The sequence below is a fragment of the Myxocyprinus asiaticus genome, chromosome 38 (genome assembly GCF_019703515.2).
Source record: "Myxocyprinus asiaticus isolate MX2 ecotype Aquarium Trade chromosome 38, UBuf_Myxa_2, whole genome shotgun sequence".
Classification (NCBI taxonomy): Eukaryota; Metazoa; Chordata; class Actinopteri; order Cypriniformes; family Catostomidae; genus Myxocyprinus; species Myxocyprinus asiaticus.
In genome coordinates, this window is record NC_059381.1 from 29,411,603 (window position 1) to 29,435,357 (window position 23,755).

General features: G+C 40.2%; 1 protein-coding gene across 2 annotated transcripts in view; it reads left to right on the forward strand.

Moving 5' to 3' along the window:
• The window catches only part of LOC127429013 (delta-sarcoglycan-like), a 152,133-nt gene extending 132,819 nt beyond the window's left edge, over positions 1–19,314 (forward strand). For both annotated transcript variants that reach the window (XM_051677740.1, XM_051677738.1), the window contains 2 exons: positions 13,470–13,593; positions 18,565–19,314. In XM_051677740.1, the coding sequence (XP_051533700.1) occupies positions 13,470–13,593; positions 18,565–18,738 (298 nt within the window). In that variant the 3' untranslated portion in view covers positions 18,739–19,314. The remainder of the gene's footprint in view (positions 1–13,469; positions 13,594–18,564) is intronic.
• The last annotated feature ends 4,441 nt before the right edge of the window (positions 19,315–23,755 follow it).

Sequence of the window (23,755 nt, forward strand, 5' to 3'; positions counted from 1 at the left end):
TGCCAACTCAAATATGCGGATGATCCAAAAGCCGAAAGAAGTTTTCTTCCATCAAGTTTAAAAAGAAGTAAAAATCTAATGAGATAAAGTTCCTGTCATTCTAAAAGTAATTAAGTCTTTAAATCTAGTCCAAATGTCACTACAAAATACGCACTTGTTCTTGACATAGCATTTGAGGCCTGTTTGAAGAAATTGTTGGCACTGAAATGTACAGTTTCACCAGAGGTAAAACTACTCATTATAGGGGGCCAGATCTAAGCAGTAAGCAATGTAATGTACACACAGACAAAAGATGATCAATGTGTGTGTAGTTGGCACCTCCCTCTCTTGGACAGGCTTTCCTGACCGATGCCCGGATGCTCATCAAAATCGAATTAAAGTAGATTCTCATTAACTAAAACAAACATGTGAAGTGCAATGCCAATACCCCAAACAGAAGGCGAACATGAACAGGAGAGTGTTAGCGAATGGGCCAGAAATGGCAGCAAATGCACATTTACAAGGAAATAATGAGCAATAAATAGCCTGTGGGAGAACTAGCTCCTCCACAACAGTCCACACATCACTGGCCCATTCTTGTCAGTTCTGCTGTTGGAGCAAACAGTGAGGCTACTAGCACAGACAGGTGTTGTGGTTTATCAAGCTTTCTGTGACGAACAAGGACAACACACTGACAACAATCAATCAAAATGAGAACACACTCTGAGGACACTGTATGACAACTCCCTGAATACTGGTAAAGAGGTGTTTTAGAGCACAAAGCAGCGTCTTATTCACTAACCACCCACAGTTCAGTTTAACCTGGTGATAAATGTGCTCAAATAGTGCTGCACCGTATTGTCATTCTTTCAGCGAAAACATTAGCATTTTCTATGTAAATTTGGCTTATTATACATTGTACCTTATTCACAAAACTTGGCATTGTTTGCTTAGTGCAATAGAGCACAACAGACAGTTAAATTTCCATTTGTTTACTCCATAGACAAATACATTTTTAACGATATCTTTTTAACGATTAACATTTAAAGACAGACATACAGTACTGAGCTCAGAGGTTATTAATCTTTGTTATTCACTTCTGTTAAAGCCATCAGTCCTTGTTGCTTAAAAAAAAAAAATCATATTGAATAGCAAAATTCCTGGTGAAGAATTACACTACTAATGATCCTGAAGAGAGATCCACCAATCAGAGAATCTCATCAAAAAAATCACGGCAAAAGATCCCAGAAGTGACCATCCACTTCCATGAGACGCTGTGAATGACAGAATTGAGTCAGTCTCTCTACACTTTCAAACTACTTTCATTGTATATATCTGAATATTTGGTGACAAAATTAAAATGTTTTGTTGCTATGCTTACAGTCTACAACTTCAAATCAATAATTGTATATTTGTCTATCCTTTTTTATTCGATAATGACATTTGCAATGCTTCATTGGATTGTAGTTCATTCCCTTACTAAAGTCGTCAAGTACACAATCTACTACATCAGATTTTATTTTTTTTTATTTATTTTTTTTTGCTTTAAATCAAAGTTTGTAATGTTGTAATTCGCCTTGAAGCTGGTTGGTTTGCATCATGGCTTAGAACTCTTTTAAGAAAGGGTTTTATGAAATCCCTAATGTGGGTACTGTTGTGCTTTATAAACACTGTGCTATCACAGCCCATGGAAAGCAGGTTTTATTTTTTTTAAATGAGATGCTTGCATACAATTTTCTATTGGACATGGAAGCAGTTACTGATAAAAATATGATCAAGCTGATTCTGTAGTCTCTTTACCTTGTCAGTTTGAGAGGTTCGACTTCCTCAGTATTGAGCATTAAAATAGAAGATTCTCAGTTGAATTCAAATAGGTCACATAAGTTTATGGTCTCCGCTGGCTGCCGTGATATCAAGTAAAGCCCAACTAGAATCATCAAGCTTTTTCGCTCTGCACTGTTTCAGAGCTCTGGCTGTATCTCTGGACAGGGGCAGACTGGGACTAAAAAGTGGCCCTGGACTTTCTGGCCCAGAGCGGCCCACCAAACCTGGCCCACAACACACCACACCATAACACACTGGCTCATTGATTTCATTTTCCAGCTCAATTTAAACTTTTCATGTTGAAGAAGAAACAAAAAGACATTTCTATTGACTGCTAGTCATAACAATGGGCCCCACCAGTGCAAAAATTGTCATAACTTTAAAACATATAAAATGTCCTGGTTACTTGCGTAACCTCCGTTCCCTGATGGAGGGAACGAGACGTTGTGTCAATGTAGTGACACTAGGGGTCACTCTTGGGAGCCCGAGACACCTCTGGTCTTTGATAAAAGGCCAATGAAAATTGGCGAGTGGTATTTGCATACCACTCCCCCGGACATATGGGTATAAAAGGAGCTGGTATGCAACCACTCATTCAGATTTTATGCTGAGGAGCCGAGACAAGGTCCTGGCCATTTCAGCGGGTAGTTCAGCATTGTGGCAGGAGGGATACAACGTCTCGTTCCCTCCATCAGGGAATGGAGGTTATGCAAGTAACCAGGATGTTTCCTATCTGTCACTCACTCGACGTTGTGTCGATGTAGTGACAGTAATGGTACCTAAACAAAATGCCGCAACTGGCTGAACTGTGTTACGTGAACTGGCGGTGTGTGATGGGCAGACCACTGTGAGCCTCATAGCCAGCGCACCAGGCCAAAACGTAACCTCCCCCAACACTGTTATGAGTGTCGAACGGCCCTTTGGGACAAGTCGACTACCCAAAAGATAGAGACGGGCTAGCCCAGTCGTGGCCTCTTATCCCCTTTTTTTTCCCACTCCTCCCAAGGGGAGGACACCGCGGAGACCACATCCTGCCCATGAGAGGGGGGGGGGGGGTTATTTAAATGGAAATACGTCACATGGACTTGCCGAGCTATGTCAGAAGTATGCCATGTGGAGAAGTCCCATGGTAGGTCCTACCCTAGGGGGGAGGAGTTACTACAAGCATGGAAACTGGGGCAGAGGGGCCTCTGCCCAAGGAAGACGCAGTTTGCCAACAGGGAAATGAATTAGCGGAAGATATACGTCGCATGGGGTTACCTATGGGGAACCGCCACATGCGGAGCACCTGCCCCAGTACAGGGCTTTAGTTAGCACGTGTACTGGGCCAGCAGCGAGTCTCTCTGAAAACTCGTCTGCCACAGGGCTCGGAGGAAATCAACCAGGGAACACAGTTTGTGAACACTACTGGGAGTTAACGGCGCACATCTTCATCTCAGGGGAGGTGAAAGGTGCTGTGCGCAAGCAATACACCAGGCCGGCTGTCCCAGACTTACCGGCTTGTGCGTGCCAGAACCTTTGTAGAACCTCGCAAAGGTGTTGGGTGTTGCCCAGCCTGCTGCTCTGCAAATGTCTGTTAGAGAGGTGCCCCTGGTCAAGGCCCAGGAGGCCGCTACACCCCTGATAGAATGGGCTCATAGTCCTACCGCGGGCGGCACGTCCTGGGCGTGATATGCCATAGTTATGGCATCAATGAGCCAGTGGGCGATCCTCTGCTTGGAGACAGCACTTCCTTTCCGCTGTCCACCAAAGCAGACAAAGAGCTGCTCAGAGACTCTAAAGCTCTGCGTGCGATCCAAATAGATGCGTAAAGCGCACCGGACACAGCAATGTAACGGCTGGGTCTGCCTCCTCCTGGGGCAGCGCTTGCAGGTTCACCATCTGGTCCCTAAAAGGGTTCGTGGGAACCTTGGGTACATAGCCCGGTTGGGGTCTCAGGATCATGTGAGAGTAGCCCAGACCGAAATCCAGGCACGTTTCGCTGACAGAGAACGCTTGCAGGTCTCCTACCCTCTTGATGGAAGTGAACGCAGTCAGGAGGGCAGTCTTCAAGGAGAGTGCCTTAAGCTCAGCTGACTGCAAAGGCTCAAAGGGGGCTCTCTGTAGACCCTGAAGAACTACAGAGAGGTCCCATGAGGGAATGAGGTGCGGTCTGAAGGGATTCAGCCTCCTGGTACCTCTCAGGAACCTGATGATCAGGTCATGCTTCCCTAAGGACCTACCGTCCACTGTGTCATGGTGTGCCGCTATAGCGGCTACATACGCACTTCAAGGTGGAAGGGGACAGCCGCCCTTCCAACCTCTCCTGCAGGAAGGAAAGCACCGATCCGACTGTGATCTCTGGGGGTCTTCCCATCGGGAAGAACACCACTTAGCGAACAGATGCCAGGTCTGGTCGCGGGTGCCAGATGGTGCCCCGTCCCTGAGAAAGAAGGTCCTTCCTCAGGGGAATTCACCAAAGGGGGTCTGTCACAAGGAGCGTGAGGTCCGAGAACCACGTCTGGGTGGGCCAGTAGGGTGCTACCAGGACGACCTGCTCCTCGTCCTCCCTGACCTTGCACAGGGTCTGTGCAAGTAGGCTCACTGGGGGAAACGCATATTTGCGCAGTCCAGAGGGCCAGCTGTGTACCAGCGCATCTATACCGAGAGGTGCCTCAGTCAGGGCATACCAGAGCGGGCAGTAGGAGGATTCTTGGGAGGCGAACAGGTCTACCTGTGCCTGTCCGAATCGACTCCAGATCAGACCTTCAAACAGGTCAGCACCGACTGTGCATGCTTGTTCATGAGGCGCGCTGTCAACAAGACTGAGTCCAACTCCAAACCGAGAAAAGAGATGCTCTGAACTGGGAGGAACTTGCTCTTTTCCCAGTTGACCCGAAGCCCTAGTCAGCTGAGGTGCGAGAGCACCAGGTCCCTGTGTGCACACAACATATCCCGAGAGTGAGCTAGGATTAGCCAATCGTCAAGATAGTTGAGAATGCGAATGCCCACCTCCCTTAGCGGGGCAAGAGCTGCCTCTGTGACCTTCGTGAAAACGTGAGGGGACAAGGACAGACCGAAAGGGAGGACCTTGTACTGATACTCCCAACCCTCGAATGCAAACTGCAGGAAGGGTCTGTGTCGAGGTAGAATCAAGACGTGGAAGTACACGTCCTTCAGGTCTACCGCCGCGAACCAATATTGATGATGTACGCTTGCCAGAATGCGTTTTTGCATCAGCATCTTGAACGGGAGTCTGTGTAAAGCCTGGTTTGGTACTCGCAGGTCCAAGATTGGCCGCAACCCACTGCCTTTTTTCGGTACAATGAAGTAGAGGCTGTAAAACCCCTTCTTCATCTCGGCCAGAGGGACAGGTTCTATCGCATCCTTCCATAGGAGGGTAGCGATCTCTGCACGCAAGGTAGCAGCGTTTTCGTTCTTTACAGAGGTGAAGTGGATACCGCTGAACCTGGGTGGATGCCTGGCAAACTGAATCACGTTGCCTAGTCGGACGGTCCGGATCAGCCATTGTGACAGATTGGAAAGCGCAAGCCATGCATCCAAGCTCTGAGCGAGGGGGACCAAAAGGACAATCTCGTCAGACGTAGCGGCAGGTGGGGCCTCGCGGCGGGGCGGAGCCCGAGGTGCCACACCATGTTGTGGCCGTGCTGAGTCCAGGGACATCGAAGCACTTACCGGCTCCTTGTGACCACCTCCGGAACAGCCTGGGATGGGGGAGGAAGAGGCCTGTCCTCGCGACCCGTGGAGACTGTCACATCGGGGGTGGATTTGTGCCACAGCTGGGCACGCAGGGGCGGGGAGACCGCCGCTGGAGTGCCAACCCTGCAAGGATGAAAAGGTGGACGGTGGTCATGATGACAGCCGTGCACACCGGTTATGTGACCCAGGGAACGAGAAAACTGTTGGGTACCGCAGCCACTTGGGCATGCGGCGAAATTAAATGAAAAAGCAACAAAAGATTCTCCTCCCGGCCCTCCAACAGGGGATGGGGTGGTCTGTTTACCAGCTCCAAGGTGGGTTTCGTCGTCGCTGGGTCGCCCATCGCAGGGGCGCTTCGAAGCCTTCCGTGGGTTCTTGGCGGCCGGCCGTGAGACGGGTGGCATCTGCTTCCTGAGGTGGGCTCCACGCCGGGGCCAGGCCGAAGGGGCGGGCTGCAGCGGAGCTGGTGCAGTCACCGCAGGGGGACGCCCTTGGCGAAGAGCAGGCGGGGTGCGGAATCTTGAGCCGCGCCGGGGCTGGATGTGCTGGATAGCCTCCATCTGTTGCTTCACCATCGAGAACTGCTGGGCAAAGTCCTCGACTGTGTCGCTGAATAGGCCAACCTGGGAGATAGGGGCAGCAAGGAATCGTGCCTTGTCGGCCTCACCCATTTCGACCAGGTTGAGCCAAAGTTGGCGCTCCTGGACCACTAAGGTGGACATCGCCCGCCCGAGAGACCGCGCCATGACCTTCGTCACCCGGAGAGCGAGGTCGGTCGCTGAGCGCAGCTCCTGTATCAAATCTGGGGCGTAACTACCCTCGTGCAGTTCTTTTAGCGCCTTGGCTTGGTGGACCTGCAGGAGAGCCATGGTGTGCAGGGCAGAGGCGGCTTGTCCAGTGGCACTGTAGGCTTTGGCTGTCAGGGACGACGTGAACCTACAGGCCTTGGATGGGAGCTTTGGGCGTCCGCGCCAGGTGGCGGCACTCTGCGGGCATAGGTGCGCCGCGAGCGCCTTATCCACTGGGGGAATCACCGAATAGCCCCTGACCGCCCTGCCATCAAGGGTAGTGAGGGCGGGGGAGCTGAAAGATCGGGACCGGGCAGTAAAAGGTGCCTCCCACAATTTTGTCAGCTCCTCGTGCACTTCCGGGAAGAAAGGGACTGGAGCACGGCGTGGCTGTTTTGAGCGGCGCCGCGAGCCCAGGAACCAATCATCGAGCCGCAAGGGTTCAGGGGAGAGCAAAGGGTTCCATTCTAGCCCGACACTCGCGGCTGCCAGGGAAAGCATGTCCGTCATTTCCGCATCAGCCTGTGACTGGGCAATCGTCCCTGAGGGGGGGAGCCCAGCCGAGGCTTCTGCGTCCAACTGGACGAACCCGCTCTCCGATGCTGCGCTCGAGAGCTCATCAGCTTCGCGGGCTCCGAACAAGAGGTCGAACTCACCGTGAGACGAGCCGTCGGAGACATCTGGAAGCCTGATCGGGGCAGACGAGCGTGCTTGGGAATGGGAGGTCCGTGGGGGGATACCCGGCGGAGGTGGTCCCATTGGGGTCCCCAAATCACCCCCAGTGCTACCCGCGCTGGCCTCATACCCGTAGGTAGAAGGACCGAGGCAGGGAGCCACTTTCTTACGAAATCAAGCCGCGACCGCAACATTGCCATGGTCATGTTCTCGCAGTGAGTACATGATCCATCCACGAATGCTGTCTCCGTGTGGGTCGCGTTCAGACATGAAAGACAGCGATCGTGACCGTCCGAATTTGAGAGGAAAAGACCGCAACCAGGAATAACACACAAACGGAAAGGCATCTTTAAAAAGATGCGTCTTTATAAAGACATTCCGTGTGTGCCACTCTTTTAGAGAAATATACTCTTTTAGAAAAATATACTCTCTTTTTTCTGCTGAAGCGCACAGGGGCATTCTCTGCAGTGCACCAGTGCAGAGGAGGGAGAAGCCGCTGAAATGCGCCGTCAGATCCAGCAGAGGTGAATGAACAGTCAGCTCAGTAAACATCGACCGTTCGGCTCCGAAGAGAATGGTCCTTGAGAGTGGTTGCATTATTTCAAAATAAAAACATTGTATTGACTTTACCTTACAGAGTTTATTGAATATTCGCTCTGTAATGGAGTCTGCGCAGGCAGGTTGATGCCCAGGGCATTCGCCTAAATCGCCTGTAGGAGGGACTGGTACTTGCACAGCAGCGGGCCAGCCGAAATTACTCAGCCGGCCACCAGGAAAACGCCCAGTGCTCCCGATGGCCAGTCCGCCTCTGTCTCTGGAGCACGCTGATGTGCACTGCAGTGTTTCACACGAAAGGACACTTCATTCACCTGCACAGATACACAAGTAAATTATGAGAGATATATTTAGAGCTTATAAGGCACTGAACACAAATATTGTGATGAATACAGGATGAATACAATTAAATTTATTTCGGCTGTGGCAACCTGTCAAAGTGGCTAGTAAGGGTGACGGAGATACACACCACTGTCAATTTCTAACTGCATTTAGCGGGTGGGCGGGTGTGAATGTCAAGACCTGGTTACCTATCTCATGTGGATTCTGTTCATAGGGCATATATTGCCTTATTGTCTTGGCGATGTGCGCTCATGCCATTCGGGTGTTTTGTTGACTTGTGAGAGGACGTGGCTTTGTTTTGTTTCTGTTTTGCAGCGTGTCTCTCTGTCTTATGTCATAACCCGCCTCCTTGTTTGCTTATTAGTTCATTTACCTCACCTGTCCCCGTTAACCCGTTTGATTTCTCTCCCTATTTTAGTCTCATCATGTTTGCTGTCCAGTGCCAGTAAGTTTTGTTTCCAGTCATGTGTGCGTACTCTCCTGTCGGTCTTGTATGTGTATGGTCACATTTCCTGTCAGTCCTGTTCCCCTACTTTGTTCCTGTTCGGTCCGGTCGTTCCTGGTATCCGGTCCCCCATTCATCTGCCCCAGCCTGGATTATATATTTTTCTCCTTCTTGGTTGTTTTCCCCCTTGTGAGTCAGTGTCTGAATGTTTGCAAACAGTATGCAGTTACCCAACTCTTTTGACCTTCTTTCTAGCTCAGAGTGAAGAACTTTGATTGTATTGGAGCCTTTAGGCATTGCAAATGGCAAAAAAGTGTCAGCGGCCCACGCCTTTTCTGCCAACCTGAAAACTAGTCAATCAGAAACACTGTCTGCATTTGAATCTTTTTGCACTTTCAGTTTTACTGACATTGGGTTTGCAATGGTGCCCTGGAGATAAGCCATGTTTTTGAAGTTAACAAAATGGTAGAGGTTAGTAAATCGCTTGCAGCACCTTTAATGTCCTCTAATTGTGAATTGTTGGTGTGACACTATTTTTCTTCCCAAGACATGTGATTTCTTGAACTCTTGAGTAACGAGTCCCCTGCTATTATCAGTGTTTGGAGAGGGGTTTTTTTATGATATGTATTTTGACTGAGTCATACAACTGTTATTTTTTTCTTCAGACATGGTGTATTTCATATAAATGGCTGAATATGAAACTTTGACCAGTTCTCTTATTATTTCGCGTGACATACTCTCCATGCTGGCAGACATAAAATTCAATCCCTTTTTCATTAGGTTGAATAGCTTGGTTGGTAACAATTTAGAATTCCGCTACTATTTGGTACAAGACACTTTTTTCCTCATAATACTATGTTTTCATCACATTTTATTATTCAGTACCTTTCCTAAATGTCAAAAGAGAGAAATTATTACAGTTTTGAGACACTGAACTGTGACAGACTGAATGAACCGCACATACAAAAATTTGCTGTCTATAAAAAAGGGGAAGAGAGTGAAAAGATATGGAGAAAGATGTGTTCGAGGAAACAATAGGCCATAAAATACATTTTATAGTCTGCATGTAATATAACTAATGCAGTATCTCTTATATTTTCTGTTCAACAGCCATGTCTTTTCTACTTTCATAGGTTAAATTATTAAAAGCTATGCATTTGGTTGTTGAAGTAACCTGGGAAAGCACTGCTAGTCATGACCTGCTGGTCATCAGTCTAATTCAAGTTGAAAAGAGTCCAAAACGTTCTCGCTAAGCCCCACTGCAGTCTGTATTTATGAGAGTAATTGTACAGATGCTGTGCACCATGCGCAGGTCACAGACAACTTTGGGTTCTTTCATTATTGCCCAATAAACGCACTGCGAATAACCAATGGAGGTCTAAAAAATTTGAAATGCAGACTTGAAATAGTCCGTAATGAGAGTGAAAATGACTTTAAATTAGCCACACTGCTGAAAATTGGTGGAGGCACCTGTTTTCATATCTTTCTGTTTTGCAATTTAATGTTTTAGTATGGCATGCACTGGTTTGTACAGGACTGATAGCAGCACACTCTGACTAATGTCCATAGCAACAGATGTGGACATGAAAACTAATGATTCTACCAACCATTACATGAATAGTTCACCCAAAAATGAAAATTCTGTAATTTACTCATTGCAAACCTGTATGGTTTTTATATTTATGAATTTGATCAGTTTCCGGGACGAGGATACACAGATTAGAAGCACCTGCTGACTTGTGGGCAAGAACCCATTTGAAGTCCCAGAAATCATAGCGGCACTACGGTGGCAGACAGAGGACATTTATCATTGAGTTTCCCACTCTAAGCTTGTGAAATTCTGATGGCTCATGAGAGTCGTCATTCTCTGTCAACATTTGTTGAGCATCATTTTAATAAAGTAATAAACACATGTAGGAAATGATTCTTAACAGGCTTTATTCTTTTAACATGGTACTAGTCCTGCAAAACCTCACTGGTATGATGATAATAATGCTGTCACTGGTGTGTGATAATGCCAGCAGTTTTCTTACTGGCTACAAAAGTGCTGGGATGGGCAATTGCACAACTGAAAGATCATAGCACATGTCAAAGCTCACAATCGATGTGTTCTACGTCCTCCTGTCCTTCCCAGTTTGTTCTTCCAGGGTAGCTTGGCAAGACTGGTCTTAATAAGAATGCAAGTCCAATCTCTGTATTATTTGCATTGAGAAACACCTACAGTCGGCATAGACAGACAATATAATGAAAAATAGCGCACACGGCACGTAAAAACATGTCATGTGAGAACATGACAGATTGACAAACTCTATTAAAAAGGGATTGCTGTTGACTGTAGGCTTATTTTAAATGATATGGGAAAAATAAAACAATATATTAACTTCTAAAGCTAATTTTTTAGTCTGTCTAATGAATGCTTTATTCGTCTTCCATAATAATGCTATATATTTCAATCTGAAAATCTGAATTTTTTTTATAGTATATAAATAATAATCAAATTAATATGTACTTATGAGCCAAAACATCATGACCTCATTATGTTTGCATTAATTATGATCACAGGTGAAGTGAATAATGTTGATCATCTCCTAACAAGGCCACATGTCAAGGTCTGGGTAGATTAGATGATAAGCGAACAATCAGTTCTCGTAGTCAACGTGTTGAATGCAGGAGAAATGTGCAGGATTAAAGACCTGAATGACTTTGCCAAGGGCCAAATTGTTATGGCCAGATGACTGGGTCAGAGCATCTCTGAAATGGCTTGTCTTGTCAGACCGGTCAGCAGTGGTGAGTACCTACTGACAGTGGTCTGATGAGGGACAAACCACAAACCGGCAACAGGGTGTTGGGCCCCAAAGGTTCATCAATGCATGAGGGCAACAAAGGCTATCCCGTCCGGTCCGAACTGACAGAAGGTCTACAGTGTCACGAGTCACAGAAAGTTTTAATGATGGTTATGAGAGGAATGTGTCACAAGACAAGACAGAGGAATGTGTCGCACCCTGCTGCATATGGGGCTATGTAGCCGCAGTTCGGTCAGAGTGCCCATGATGACTCCTGTCCACCATCAAAAACACCTACAAACACGAGTGTCGGAACTGGACCTTGGAACAGTAGAACAAAGTCTCCTGGTCCGTTGAGTCCCCTTTTCTTTTATATCACGTGAATGGCTGTGGGCATGTGCGCTGTTTACCTGGGGAAGTGATTGCACCAGGGTGCACTGTGGAAAGATGACAAGCCAGTGGAGGGAGTGTGATGCTCTGGGCAATGTTCTGCTGGGAAACCCTTGGTCCAGCTATTCATGTGGATGGTAATTTGACATGTGCCACCTACCTAAACATTGTTGCAGACCAGTTATACCCCTTCATGGCAACGGAATTCCCTGATGGCATTGGCCTATTTTAGCAGGATAATGTGCCCTGCTACACTGCACACACTGTTTGGGAATGGTTTGAGGAACATGAAAGGAACATGAAGAAGAGTTCAAGGTGTTGCCCTGGCCTCCAAATTCCCTAGATCTCAATCCGATTGAGCATTTGTGGGATGTGCTGGACCAACAAGTCTGATCCATGGAGGCTCCACCTAGCAACTTACCAGACTTAAAGGATCTGCTGCTAATGTTTTTTCAGCATTTTCAAAACCTGTGATTAATCGCGATTAACTACAAAAAATAAAATAAAAATGTGATTCATCGCGATAAAAACATTTATTGACTGACAGCCCTAATGTATATATATATATATATATATATATATATATATATATCACCATGATATTCCCTAATCCCTTGTCTCTTTATCTCTCTATACACCCCAACATATTATATACTGTATATGTCTATATGTAAAGGCTCCTGCTGCTGGGCCAAACACATACATGTTGTGTTACCTCTGTCCTTATATTTCCTTCCAACCCAAGGAGGAGTAAATTTACATTTTCCCTTTGTTCCTCTTCCATGTGACAAACAAGTCAGCTCCTTTCTGTTCCTTGTAGGAGTGACTGTTGTGAACCAACACGATGTCACCTAATCTGTTGAAATTTCACTTTTGACAGCACCTGTCTCCACCTCTTTCTGAATACTGATATCTTGTCGATGCCTGCTCTGTTTGAAATTCAAAAACATGAATGCCAAGTTCAGGATAATGAAGGATTTGAAAATTTCCGTGTTTGATCAAGCTAATGATTCTAATTTTACTGCCTTTTGTTTAGTTTAAAATCCAAAATAGCCCTCACAACATGAAGCATTAAAGTCTAAAAAAGCGTATGGGAACTTTTAGTGTGTCCACCAAGTCTATTGTTGCCAAAAAATAATTTAATGTTTTTTGTTTAGATCTCTTCTGATCTAGGTCTCCTCATCTTGCAGTCTATTATAATTATCGCTAATTTGCATCAGATTGGCTCTGCTTAGATTCACACTTTTCCACTCCTTTGTCTCTTCCCTCCTACAAACATGCTAATCAGAGCTACCCTGTACGCCTCATTAATTATAGCAGGTCATTGTCTTTTACCATATGGGCTTTGCTTAAAAAGACACTTTCAATAAAGTTTCTTTGTGATTGTAATAATTTTCGTCCAATGATGTTTTTTGCAAAATGGTCTTTAATTGCTAGCATTTACTAAATTTATGTTTTGTTTTGTTTAGTTTTTTTATTAGATGTATGCGGTGTTGTCATCATGTTTTCTTTTTGTTTTTTTGTTTTTTGTTTTTTTGCAATTAATATTTTGAGGGGGATTTTATTAATTTTAATGACTTAATTTTATGAAATGAGTGTAGCATAGGTACTAAATGTTTAATTTTTAAATCTCTAATATATTCTCTATTTGAATTTATTTATTTTTAAAGTTTTTTTTATACAGACATTGGGGAGACCAGGGCTAGTTGTCACACAGGGAAGTTGTAACAAGGGCTTTATCTCAGTAACCACAAGGTTTTGAATCAGAATGTCCAAGCTGCTGTGCACCAGGAAAAACTGTGGTCACCATTCACTTTCATTATGTGTAATGTAGTAGCTTGAACATTCTGCTATAACTGCTTTTGTGGTACAGGCAAGAAAGAAAGTCAAACGTGTTTGGAACTAATTGAAAGAGGGTACAGTTAATGAGTGAACTTTCTCTTTTACTGGAGAGAGATTATAATTTGCAATATGTCTTCTTTTTCTCAGGCTCGAGTCTCCCACACGTTCACTATACATGGAGGCCCCTAAAGGTGTGAAAATAGAAGCTGACGCAGGTGATTTCCAAGCAACCTGCAGGAGTGATTTGCGCCTGGAGTCTAAAGACGGAGAGGTAACTGTCCTCCACTTTATTCAGGAAGTGCTAACGCTGCTCATGCCAATGGGCATGTGCTGTAGCTAATCTATGTGGTGTGACACCTCCATCTGCCATTAGTTATCATCAAAAAACAAGCGTTCCTGCATCCATATGTTCCATACTCATCTTCAGAGTAGACAGAAGTTTAGCTAAACATTCATGCTGCAATGTGTCGGTGACAGTTATCTGACACAAATATCCTTGATCAAGCATATACATATTGGTAATGACAATTACCAATAAATTATGTGTTGATGATCTTTTAAGTGGCACAGTTGGAATTTGATGGCAGCTGTAATGCATTTTAAATGGTTCTTTAAATTAATGTAAGACATATTTACAGTGGTATGTCTAGCCTGATCTTATAATTATTAGTAGCTGTTTGTACATAACATTTAAATGCTATTCTGATGAGAATTTGACATGCCGTAACACTTCTTTTGATAGACACTGAAACATACAATATGGATGTATTGACAGAACATAAAATGTAAATACTTTTACATATTTACAGATTTAGAAACTTACAAATATTTACCAATTGTTTATATTATAAATACTGTATATTTGAACAGTTACATTTGTACTATTTTATAGATATTTTAGATTCCTTTACCCAACCACTAAACATAACCACTTTTCAACAGTATAAAAAACAAGCAGATAAATGTACAGTGACAATAATTGTAGTGAAAATATACTGTTACATGTATATGTTAGAGCCGCGAATCCCACACCTACCTCTGAACCTGACCCTAACAATTTCTTAAATATATATAAAAAAATTTAACAGACAGATACATCTAATCACAATAATTTATTCAGAAAAATAACCACAAAAAAATAAAAAAAATAAAATAAAAACAGAGAGTGAAATTGAAATTATTAATCACCGAAAACGTTCTCCTGAACAAGTTGTTCATATCTCAAACAAATACATCATCCTGAATTTGACATATCGCAGTCTGTCAAGAAGCAACCAAGGAGCCAATGAGAATTTTGCATCCCTGCCGTAAAACCTTAGTCATAATGCTTTTTAGGCGGCGATGATTTTAATCTTTAAAAGGATGAGACTGGAGTTGACTGTTACTGGCCACTACAGTGCCAAAATTATTGAATAAAGACCTAAATTTGGGTCTGTTCCTCACACAAAGCTATTATATGGCTTCTGAAGACTTGGATTGTAGCGCACGAGTAGAATGGATTATTTTTATGATTATTTTATTGTTCTTTTACTGTATTTTATGGTAATTTTTTGAGCCTCAGCATATTTTAAAAGCTCCTTTTGTGTCCCAAGACAAACATAATAATAATAATAATAATAATAATAATAATAATGATAATGATTCAGTAATGACTAAACAATTACAGAATTGTTATTCATTTTAACATTTTAAAGTTTTGCCTTGGTTAAAATAATGGAATCCCTTTCAAAAACAAGTTTAATATGGCACCATATCCCATATAACAAAGTAAAAATTAGGTAAATGCGTCAACCATGTTAAATAAATTTGATGGCATTGAACCTTTAAACTGTATTGTATTTCAGAGTGAAACAAGATATCCAAAAAAATGTGTTAATTGAATTGTGAAAAGTAGTATCTATATGACCGGTGATAGTAGGGGAGTGGTTGAACACTGGAAAAAAAAATTATGAACTTTTATTTTTAGGAATAATATGCACTGATGAATCATTCACAATCAGACCAGGAATGTGTGTTAAGATAGTAAATAGGGTTGTTTTAATTTCATGTTCACCCAAAAAAATAAATAAATTCTGTCATAATTTACACATCATCATGTTAAATCCATCTGACTATCCATCTTCTGTGGAACACAAAAGATATAAGGCAGAATGACAGCCTCAGTCACCATTCATTTTAATTATAAGGAACAAAGATGAATGGGGACAGAGAATAACATTCTGTCTAACATCTCTATTTGTGTTCCACATAAGAAAGTCATACAGGTTTGGAACAACATGAGGGTGAGTAAATGATGACAGAATTTTCATTTTTGGGTGAACTATCCCTTTAAGGCATGTTTAATGATTGTCTTCCAAAAGTGGTGAACGAATGAGGCACAGTAAAGATAAATGAGTTCTATTTCTCTGGTCTTCACAGACCCAGTCAGGTCAAGTGACTTAGCTCGCATTAGGACTCTTAGCTACAGGTTATGCTTTCTTGACTTTCTCCTTTCTGTCGCATATTCCGCTCCAATAGCCCTCAGCACTCTCATTTGTCAGTCTCTTTTTACCTGGAGAAACAGACACCTCCGCCGACCCACTCGCTCAGACTGCCCCCTTGACAGTTCCGACACAATTAGTGTGGAGGTTTGCGCATTAGCCGCCTCTGAGGAAAAAAGAAAAGCCCTCCCTCGCTCAGATTTGCTCTGTAGCAGATGTCTGGGGAAGTCAGCTGAGACCCCTGCTTAAAAAGTGTTTCAGGTCATTTGATGGGAATGCTTCCTTGAGGCTGCCAGTAATGACTCCTCTTACCTTTTTATACCCGCGCTAGCTCCTCTACCAGCCTTGGTAATACATGCTTTCTCAAGAGTCCTTGTAAAAATAGAAATTGAGAAATGAGACAGGTGCAGCTTGGGTGAAGGGCTAAAAGTGTGTCTAACTGAGACTTACTGGAGTGCTTATGTCACTGACACTTACGATTGCTTGGATATAGGAGGTTAGGGGACTTGATTTAGATGAACACTTTCTCAGATTGGATATTTTGTTCAATGGAATGAAGATTGTAATTTTGGGGGGTTAAAAGGATAGTTTACCCAGAAATGAAGATTATGTTACTATTTACTTACCCTCATGTGTTCCAAACCAGTATGACTTTCTTTCTTATGTTTTCCATGAAACATAAAAGGAAATGTTTGTCAGAATGCTAGCCTCAGTCATCATTCACTTTCATTTAATCTTTTTTTTTCTAAACAATCAAAGTGATTGGTGAATGAAGCTGCCATTCTGATAAACATCTCCATTAGTGTACTACAGATAAAAAAAAAAAATAAATAAAAAAAAATGCATTTTGTCTGTAAACTATCCCTTTGACAGAGACTTTTCTGTAGATGATAATGAAGAAGTCTGGAAATTATCTTAAATTAAATGATATACAGTTGCAGAAAAAAGTATGTGAACCTTCAGATTTACCTGGATTTCTGCATAAATTGGTTACAAAATTTGATCTGATCTTCAATTAATTTGGAACAATAGTCAAACACTGCTTCAAAACTTATTACAAAAAAAAATATTGTTTTGGTTCACATCACTTTTTGTGAATAGGAAACGCAAAATCTTGAGTTGTTTATAATAATAGTATATAATCATATTTATATATTAAATATAAGAATAATAATAATAATTATTATTAACTATTATAATAATAGTTATTCACATAATCAAATAATATAAATAGTAATAGTCATTATTATTATTATTATTATTATTATTATTATTATTATTATTATTATTATTTTGACCAACCTTTTCACAGACTGTGATGATGTGTTAATGCCTTTAGTTGTGTAAATCTGTTACACTTTTTATATTTTCCATTGTTATTAATTTTGTGTAAATTTATAACATTATACTTTTTGTTATATTAACCTGGCATTAACTAAAAATGAGAACTATATATGTAGTTTTATTTTATTACCAAATTGAATTACCAATTTAAGCAGAAATCCAAGTAACAGTAATTATGCAACTGCAAAATTAAACTGAAAAGTGATAATCAGGGTCTAAAATTAAAAATCACCAATCACCAAATGTGAGTGCAAATTGGCTCGAAAATATAAAACTGAAGTAACCACCAATAACTTTATAAGAAAATGCAAAATAAAACATGGCTGAAACTGAAATTCAAGAATGATAGTCTGATCCTTGCGTAACCCTTTAAGCTCTGAATGTGATTTCAAAGATTTCCTGTTTCAGTTGCATGCCCAAAATTAAAGGCACATAAACAAAGAGGGTCAATTGTTTGGGATCATTTTAAAGAAATTATATAGATTATGATTCATTTTAAGACTCTCAGCCAAAGACATTTTCTTATTTTTCTGATTTCACATTATAAATCTCAGGGAATAAATAAGGTAGCTCCAAAAAGCTTCACCTGTAACTGAGTAAAATTTTGTGTTGATATGACAAATCAATCAAAAGTTATAGCATTACAAAAATAATTTATTGTTGTGTCCAATAATCTCCAAGTGTCCAAAAGCCTCTCCAAATATAATAATTGTACATAAGAACGAATTGCACATGCTAATTCAACAATGACTAAATGTATGCTCTCTCTCCAAAGCATGCAGTCATGAGTAAGGAGATCTCATTTTTAGTTCCATTCTGTGTCATTTGAGCCATCGAGTCTGTGTCATGTATGTGGCGCCATCTCCTGGTGGCCATATGCAGTTTGAGTGAACGATCCTCTCTGCCCATATTTGGATGACTTTCACCTCTGGTTGCAGTGATCTGAATCCTAATACAATTGGTTTTTATTTGCTGTGTGCATATTGTGCTTTGTATGGATTATCTAATGATACTTGTGTGTGGGCTCTTTTGAAAGATATTCACCTCCTCTAAGTATCTGTATGTGATATTTTATGTTCTGTTTATTTTTTGTGAAGTTAAAAGCAAAAACGCAGCTTAAAAGCAACACCTGCTTACATGTAACATATGTCAAAGACATGTACTTAGTTATTACTCGCTATATTTTTGTCTGAGTAAAACAGATAGGCTGGTTGTATTCTACTCTTTGAAAGCTTACCAATGATATAGGTCTTAGTAAATATCCAAGATGACTTTCTATCAGCCAGTACAACACAAAACAAAAATTACTGTGTGCACCATTAATTTTGGACCCTTACCCTGTGTAGAATGTTTAGGTAGGATAGATATAATGTGAAGTGATGAAATTCATTTTAGATTCTATTTCCCTCTCTCTTTAGATCAGCTTGGATGCCAGGAAAATCAAGCTCCTACGTCTGCCGGAAGGAAAAGCATCCCCCTCTGGAACCAGACAGATTGTCTTTGAGGTGTGTGTTTGTCCCAATGGAAAACTCTTCTTATCACAAGCAGGAACTGGCTCCACTTGCCAGATCAGCAACAATGTATGCCTCTAAATACTCACAGACTCACCTACACACACACACACACTACAGTACAATCACACACAGAGGACCTGTTCCTCTTGAAAAATTTAATCTTGACAAGAACTTAAGGATTTTCTCAAGATTTATGAAAACACTTCGGAGTGACATTTGCTCTGTTTGCAAAACAATGTCTGAACCAGAAACTTTCGAGGTGATCACCGGAACATCAATACAGTTGCCATTCAGATCCATACTTTGCTTTTTCTCTTTCAGATCCTTATATATATACTTATATATTTTTGCAGCCATTTTACTGAAGAGAGTCCTGTGGATGATTTTTCTTTTACAGGCCAATTAAAGGGATAGTTCAACCAAAAAAAAAAACAAAAAAAACATTGTCATTATTTACTCACCTCAGTTTCCAAATGGTGTTTTCTGTCTAAAAAAATCTCTTTTTGTGTTCAACAGAAGATAAAAAGTTAATCAGGTTTGGAAAAACATGAGTGTGAGTAAAATATGACCGAATTTGTATTTTCAGGTGAACTATCTCTTAAAATATGTTTATTTAAAAAAAAAAAAAAAAAAAAAAAAAAAAAGAGAAAACAATTCTGAAGTCAGTGCTATTGGTAACATCACATTTGTATTACTACTCCGTCCTGTTGATGAACATCTACAGCCATCTTTCTCAACACATAACGATCTGATGTTTCAACGGGACACCTCCACATGATGGTGATCACCAGTACCCAAACTGTGCTTGCACTGGGATTGAACCCATGCACCCACTCGGTTCAAAAAGGAGAAAAACACCTGTGCCTTAATTCAATGCACTTGTGGCAAGAAGCACATCCCACTGACTTTTATTTACTAAAGGAGACTTACATTCATTTAAACTGCTATCATTTTGCTGCCCCGAATTCTACTTTTTTAATTGCGCAAAAATGTAGAGCAACCGGTTGGCCCCAATGACCCCAGTTAAAAATAGATTAATTCACATGTTATGTTGCTGATCTTTTTTTTTGTTTTGTTTGTACTAGAGAAGAAATAATATGATTTGATATGTGTGTTTTTTTTATTCACATTTTTTTTTATTATTATTTTTTTTTAGATTTTGGGATGGCACAAATTGAAGTTGAGTTTGGGAGAAATATTTTATTTTTTGTGTGTATGTTTGTGACTTTTAGTTAATTTTAAACATTTATTTTCTTCTTTCTGTATGATTGAAAACTTAAATAGGATGCACAAACCAGAGACACACAAAACAAAAAGTTAATCTGTCATTCTGTCATATATTGCAGATGTGTAGGAATTGAAAGTTCACACTTCCCAAGATTAAACAAAGAATTTGTTTGCATTTGTGACAAATGTCAAATGACTATGATTGTTATTGATTTTACCATTCATCAAATAATTTATAAATGACACAATTTTGATCATAACCTCTTGAAATATCTATACTAAAACATGTTTTAAAGGAATAGTTCACCCAAAAATTAAAATGCTGTCATCATTTACTCACCCCCTTGTCGTTCAAACCCAGTATTATTTTATTTGTTCTGTGAAACACAAAAGGAGATCTTATAACAACGCCAAGCTACAAAAAAAAAAGACAAAAAAGCACCATAAAAGTGTCATAAAAATATCATAATAGTACCATAAAAGTAGTCCATATGACTTGTGCGCTATATTTAACATATTCTCATTATTATTCGTAGGTATTGGAACATAAAGTTTGGTTCTATCACATACAAATATGTATGTTTGCTTGGTCACAGACATAGACGTATTGACAGCATCTAAAACATAAAGGATAACAATTTTGAACAATTTTAGAAACATACCAATGTTTACAAATCCTTTGGGGTTCAAAGAATTGGAGGTTTCGGAACAACTGCGACACCATACACACGTTTCACTATGAATCTAAACATACATGTGTATGTGTGAGCATTATGTATAAATATATACAAATACTCAAGATCATCCTGCTATATTCTATGTCTTCTGAAGTCATGTGATAGCTTTGTGTGAGGAACAGACTAAAGTCATTATTCACTGAAAATCTTCCCTTCTGCCAAACCTGGAGTGGCACATCCTGAAGTACTATTTGAAAACTAGTGCCAAACTATTTGCAATTTTATGGGTGAATTATTCCTTAATGTTATCAAGCAAGAATTGTTTTCTTTCTTTTTATACAGGAATAACCTTTAAATATTCTTGCTTCACCTCTGCAAATATCTGTAGATTTGTGTCTTATTTGTTTGCCAGAATAAAATAAAAAATGGACATTGTTTTTGATGTAAATCTCAACTCTCCCTATGAGACTCAAAATGACCCTATGAATTCTCTTGTTTAATTGCAGTGATTTCACACCCCAATGGGTAATATCCAAGTAACATCACCAAAAAGAATGAAAAATTAATGTGATTGTCACTGTACCTCATTAGCACTTGCCCACTAAATTTGAAGCGATGAGGAGTGACAGCTGTGATCAGTGTGTTTAAAAGCTGAAGCCCCTAGCAATTGTTGACACCCTATTAACATACTAAATGCTATGGGTTGTGAAAGCAGATAGGAACACAGGGGAATCTATAGGGAATGGACAGCATCACAGAAGGGCTTAATCATATTCATTCTCTTTTGATTTTTCAGGAGTATTTGAAATTTGATTGTGTGCTGTGTGTGATGTGCTTGATTGCTATTGTGTAGAACTCTTGCATGATACAGAAAAGATGGAAGCCAATGACAGAGATGACAACCCAGTGTCTTTTTTTTTTTTTTTTTTTTTTTTTTTTTTGTTTGTTTAATCAGGCTATCTGGCCACAGAGAGCAAAAAATAAATAAATAAGTAAATAAAAATAAATTATATGTACTAGTTTCACCTTAAATCCTAATGTCACTTTTGTTTTAAACAAATCTGTAATTTTGTATACCTCCCTGTTTCGAACAACTCAGCTAAAACCAGGACTTTAGGATTAAAATGTGTGTTGTTTGATGTGTGCATTATCTTGTTTGATTAATTGGATTTTTGTGCTAAATAAAAGTTTTCTCTACAGCCATTTTGAGTGTTCAGGAAAAGATTTAGCATTTAATTTCCTCTCTTCTCCAAAAAGACATGTTGCTTAACACTGATGTTGATTCTCAATGTTGTGTATGTACAATTTTGTACAAGCAGCACAAAATGTTTCATATATTTTTGATAATAAAAATATACATAAGCTCTAGCATAACCTAGCTTTCAGTGTGTGACAGCTATACTGGATGAGTCTCCCATATGTATACATTTGTGTAAATAAAACTGGGGATTTCATTGAATATACAGCTAGTATTACAAAACTAAATGCATTTGGTTGAATCTGGGGCTTATTGTTATTTTTATTTATTATTTTTATTTATTATTTTATTTTTTTGGTTTGCCAACTTTTCAAATTGTGTGCAGAATTGTATCTTCTATTTTGTTTTTCTTGTCCATTATGCAGTGACATTAAATATTTTAACTTTTGTTTAACAATATTTTGTGAAGACAATTTTTTTTTAATTGTTTGTATAATTTTTATTTTTATGATGGAATACTCCCACATTCTATGCAAAACTTACATGGTTGTAGAGAGAAATTTATTGATGCAAAGAAACATGTCAGCTGTCTATATTAAATTTATTATACTTAATGTATACCGTTTGTATTTATGAATTGAGTTGCAACCTAAACTGAACCAATAAACTTGACAAAAGAAAAAGTGGATAAGGGCCAGTTTCTCAAAGTGTTACAAATCCAAAAGCTAAATACATTTTAAAATTTTTAGTAACACTTTACAATAAGGTTGTTAACATGAATGAACTATATTACATTAGTTAACATCAACTAAACATGGCTTATATTATAGGGCTAATAATTATTTAAATGAAAAGTTTTATATGTAAACATTTATTAAACATGCATTATGAACTAACATGTAGCTATTGTAGCAATTGTATTTTTACTGCATAAATTAACCAAGATTAATAAGAGCTGTAAAAAAACAGTCCATACCTTATGCAATATTAATAGAACCTTATTGTAAATTGTTATTTTTTTTTTTTTTTTTTTTTTTTTTTTTTTTACAGCTACAGTACATGTGATACAACAGATTTAAATCAATGGAAAAAGAATACCCTTGCACTTGCACTTATTGTATTTTATCATACTGATCTCACAGTGAAATTCGGAAACAGCAGGTTGACTTTTGTGCTTACCAAAATTTGAAGCATTGCCCCCAGTGGCAGGGCCAGCCCATCTTACAGGCGATACAGGTGACCGCCTAGGGCCACAACGTGCCTGAGGGGCCCCGCGAACACGAGCTAAGTAAATGAACAAGTCATAAGATTAAGAAACATTGATGACTTTTATTTTGAAAGTCTCCGCAGTACAATGGTTTCTAGAGCGCACACGCAGGACAACGTGCAACATGTGTGGACCTGATCATTTAACATACAAATTACAATGACGGTGAAAACAAAAAATATCATATTACGGATAAAATTAGCTCTGAATAATCAATTACTGAAAGTTACAACAAATAAAATGACAGCAGTGTATCTAAAATCGGCAAGAAGTAAAGCCAAGCAGTACACACTTATCTGCATAATTCATTCATAATGCAAATCATTGCTGGGAACTAGAGCGCGGCTTCTTTTCACAGTATTATTAGACAGGAAGGAATTCAGACACCGATATAAAGACAAAAAACCTCACATAGAGTGAAAATATGAGCAATTAATCTGGAAAATAACTAAACCATCCTATCTGCAAAGATGTCTGCTCTCTAAGAGGTATGTGTTTATTTTTTACATTTGTTTACAAACATATATTTCGAGGTGTTGTGTTTTTTGGCCCTATTTAAAATATATAATTTTATTTATTTATTTTTTTCAATTTACATTTTTTATTGACTCAAACATATAACAAAGAAAAAACACAACATCCCCCTCCCCAATCACCAACCCCACCCCGACCCCCAACGGACACCCCTGTGGTCACAAATAGAATACACACACAAACACACACACA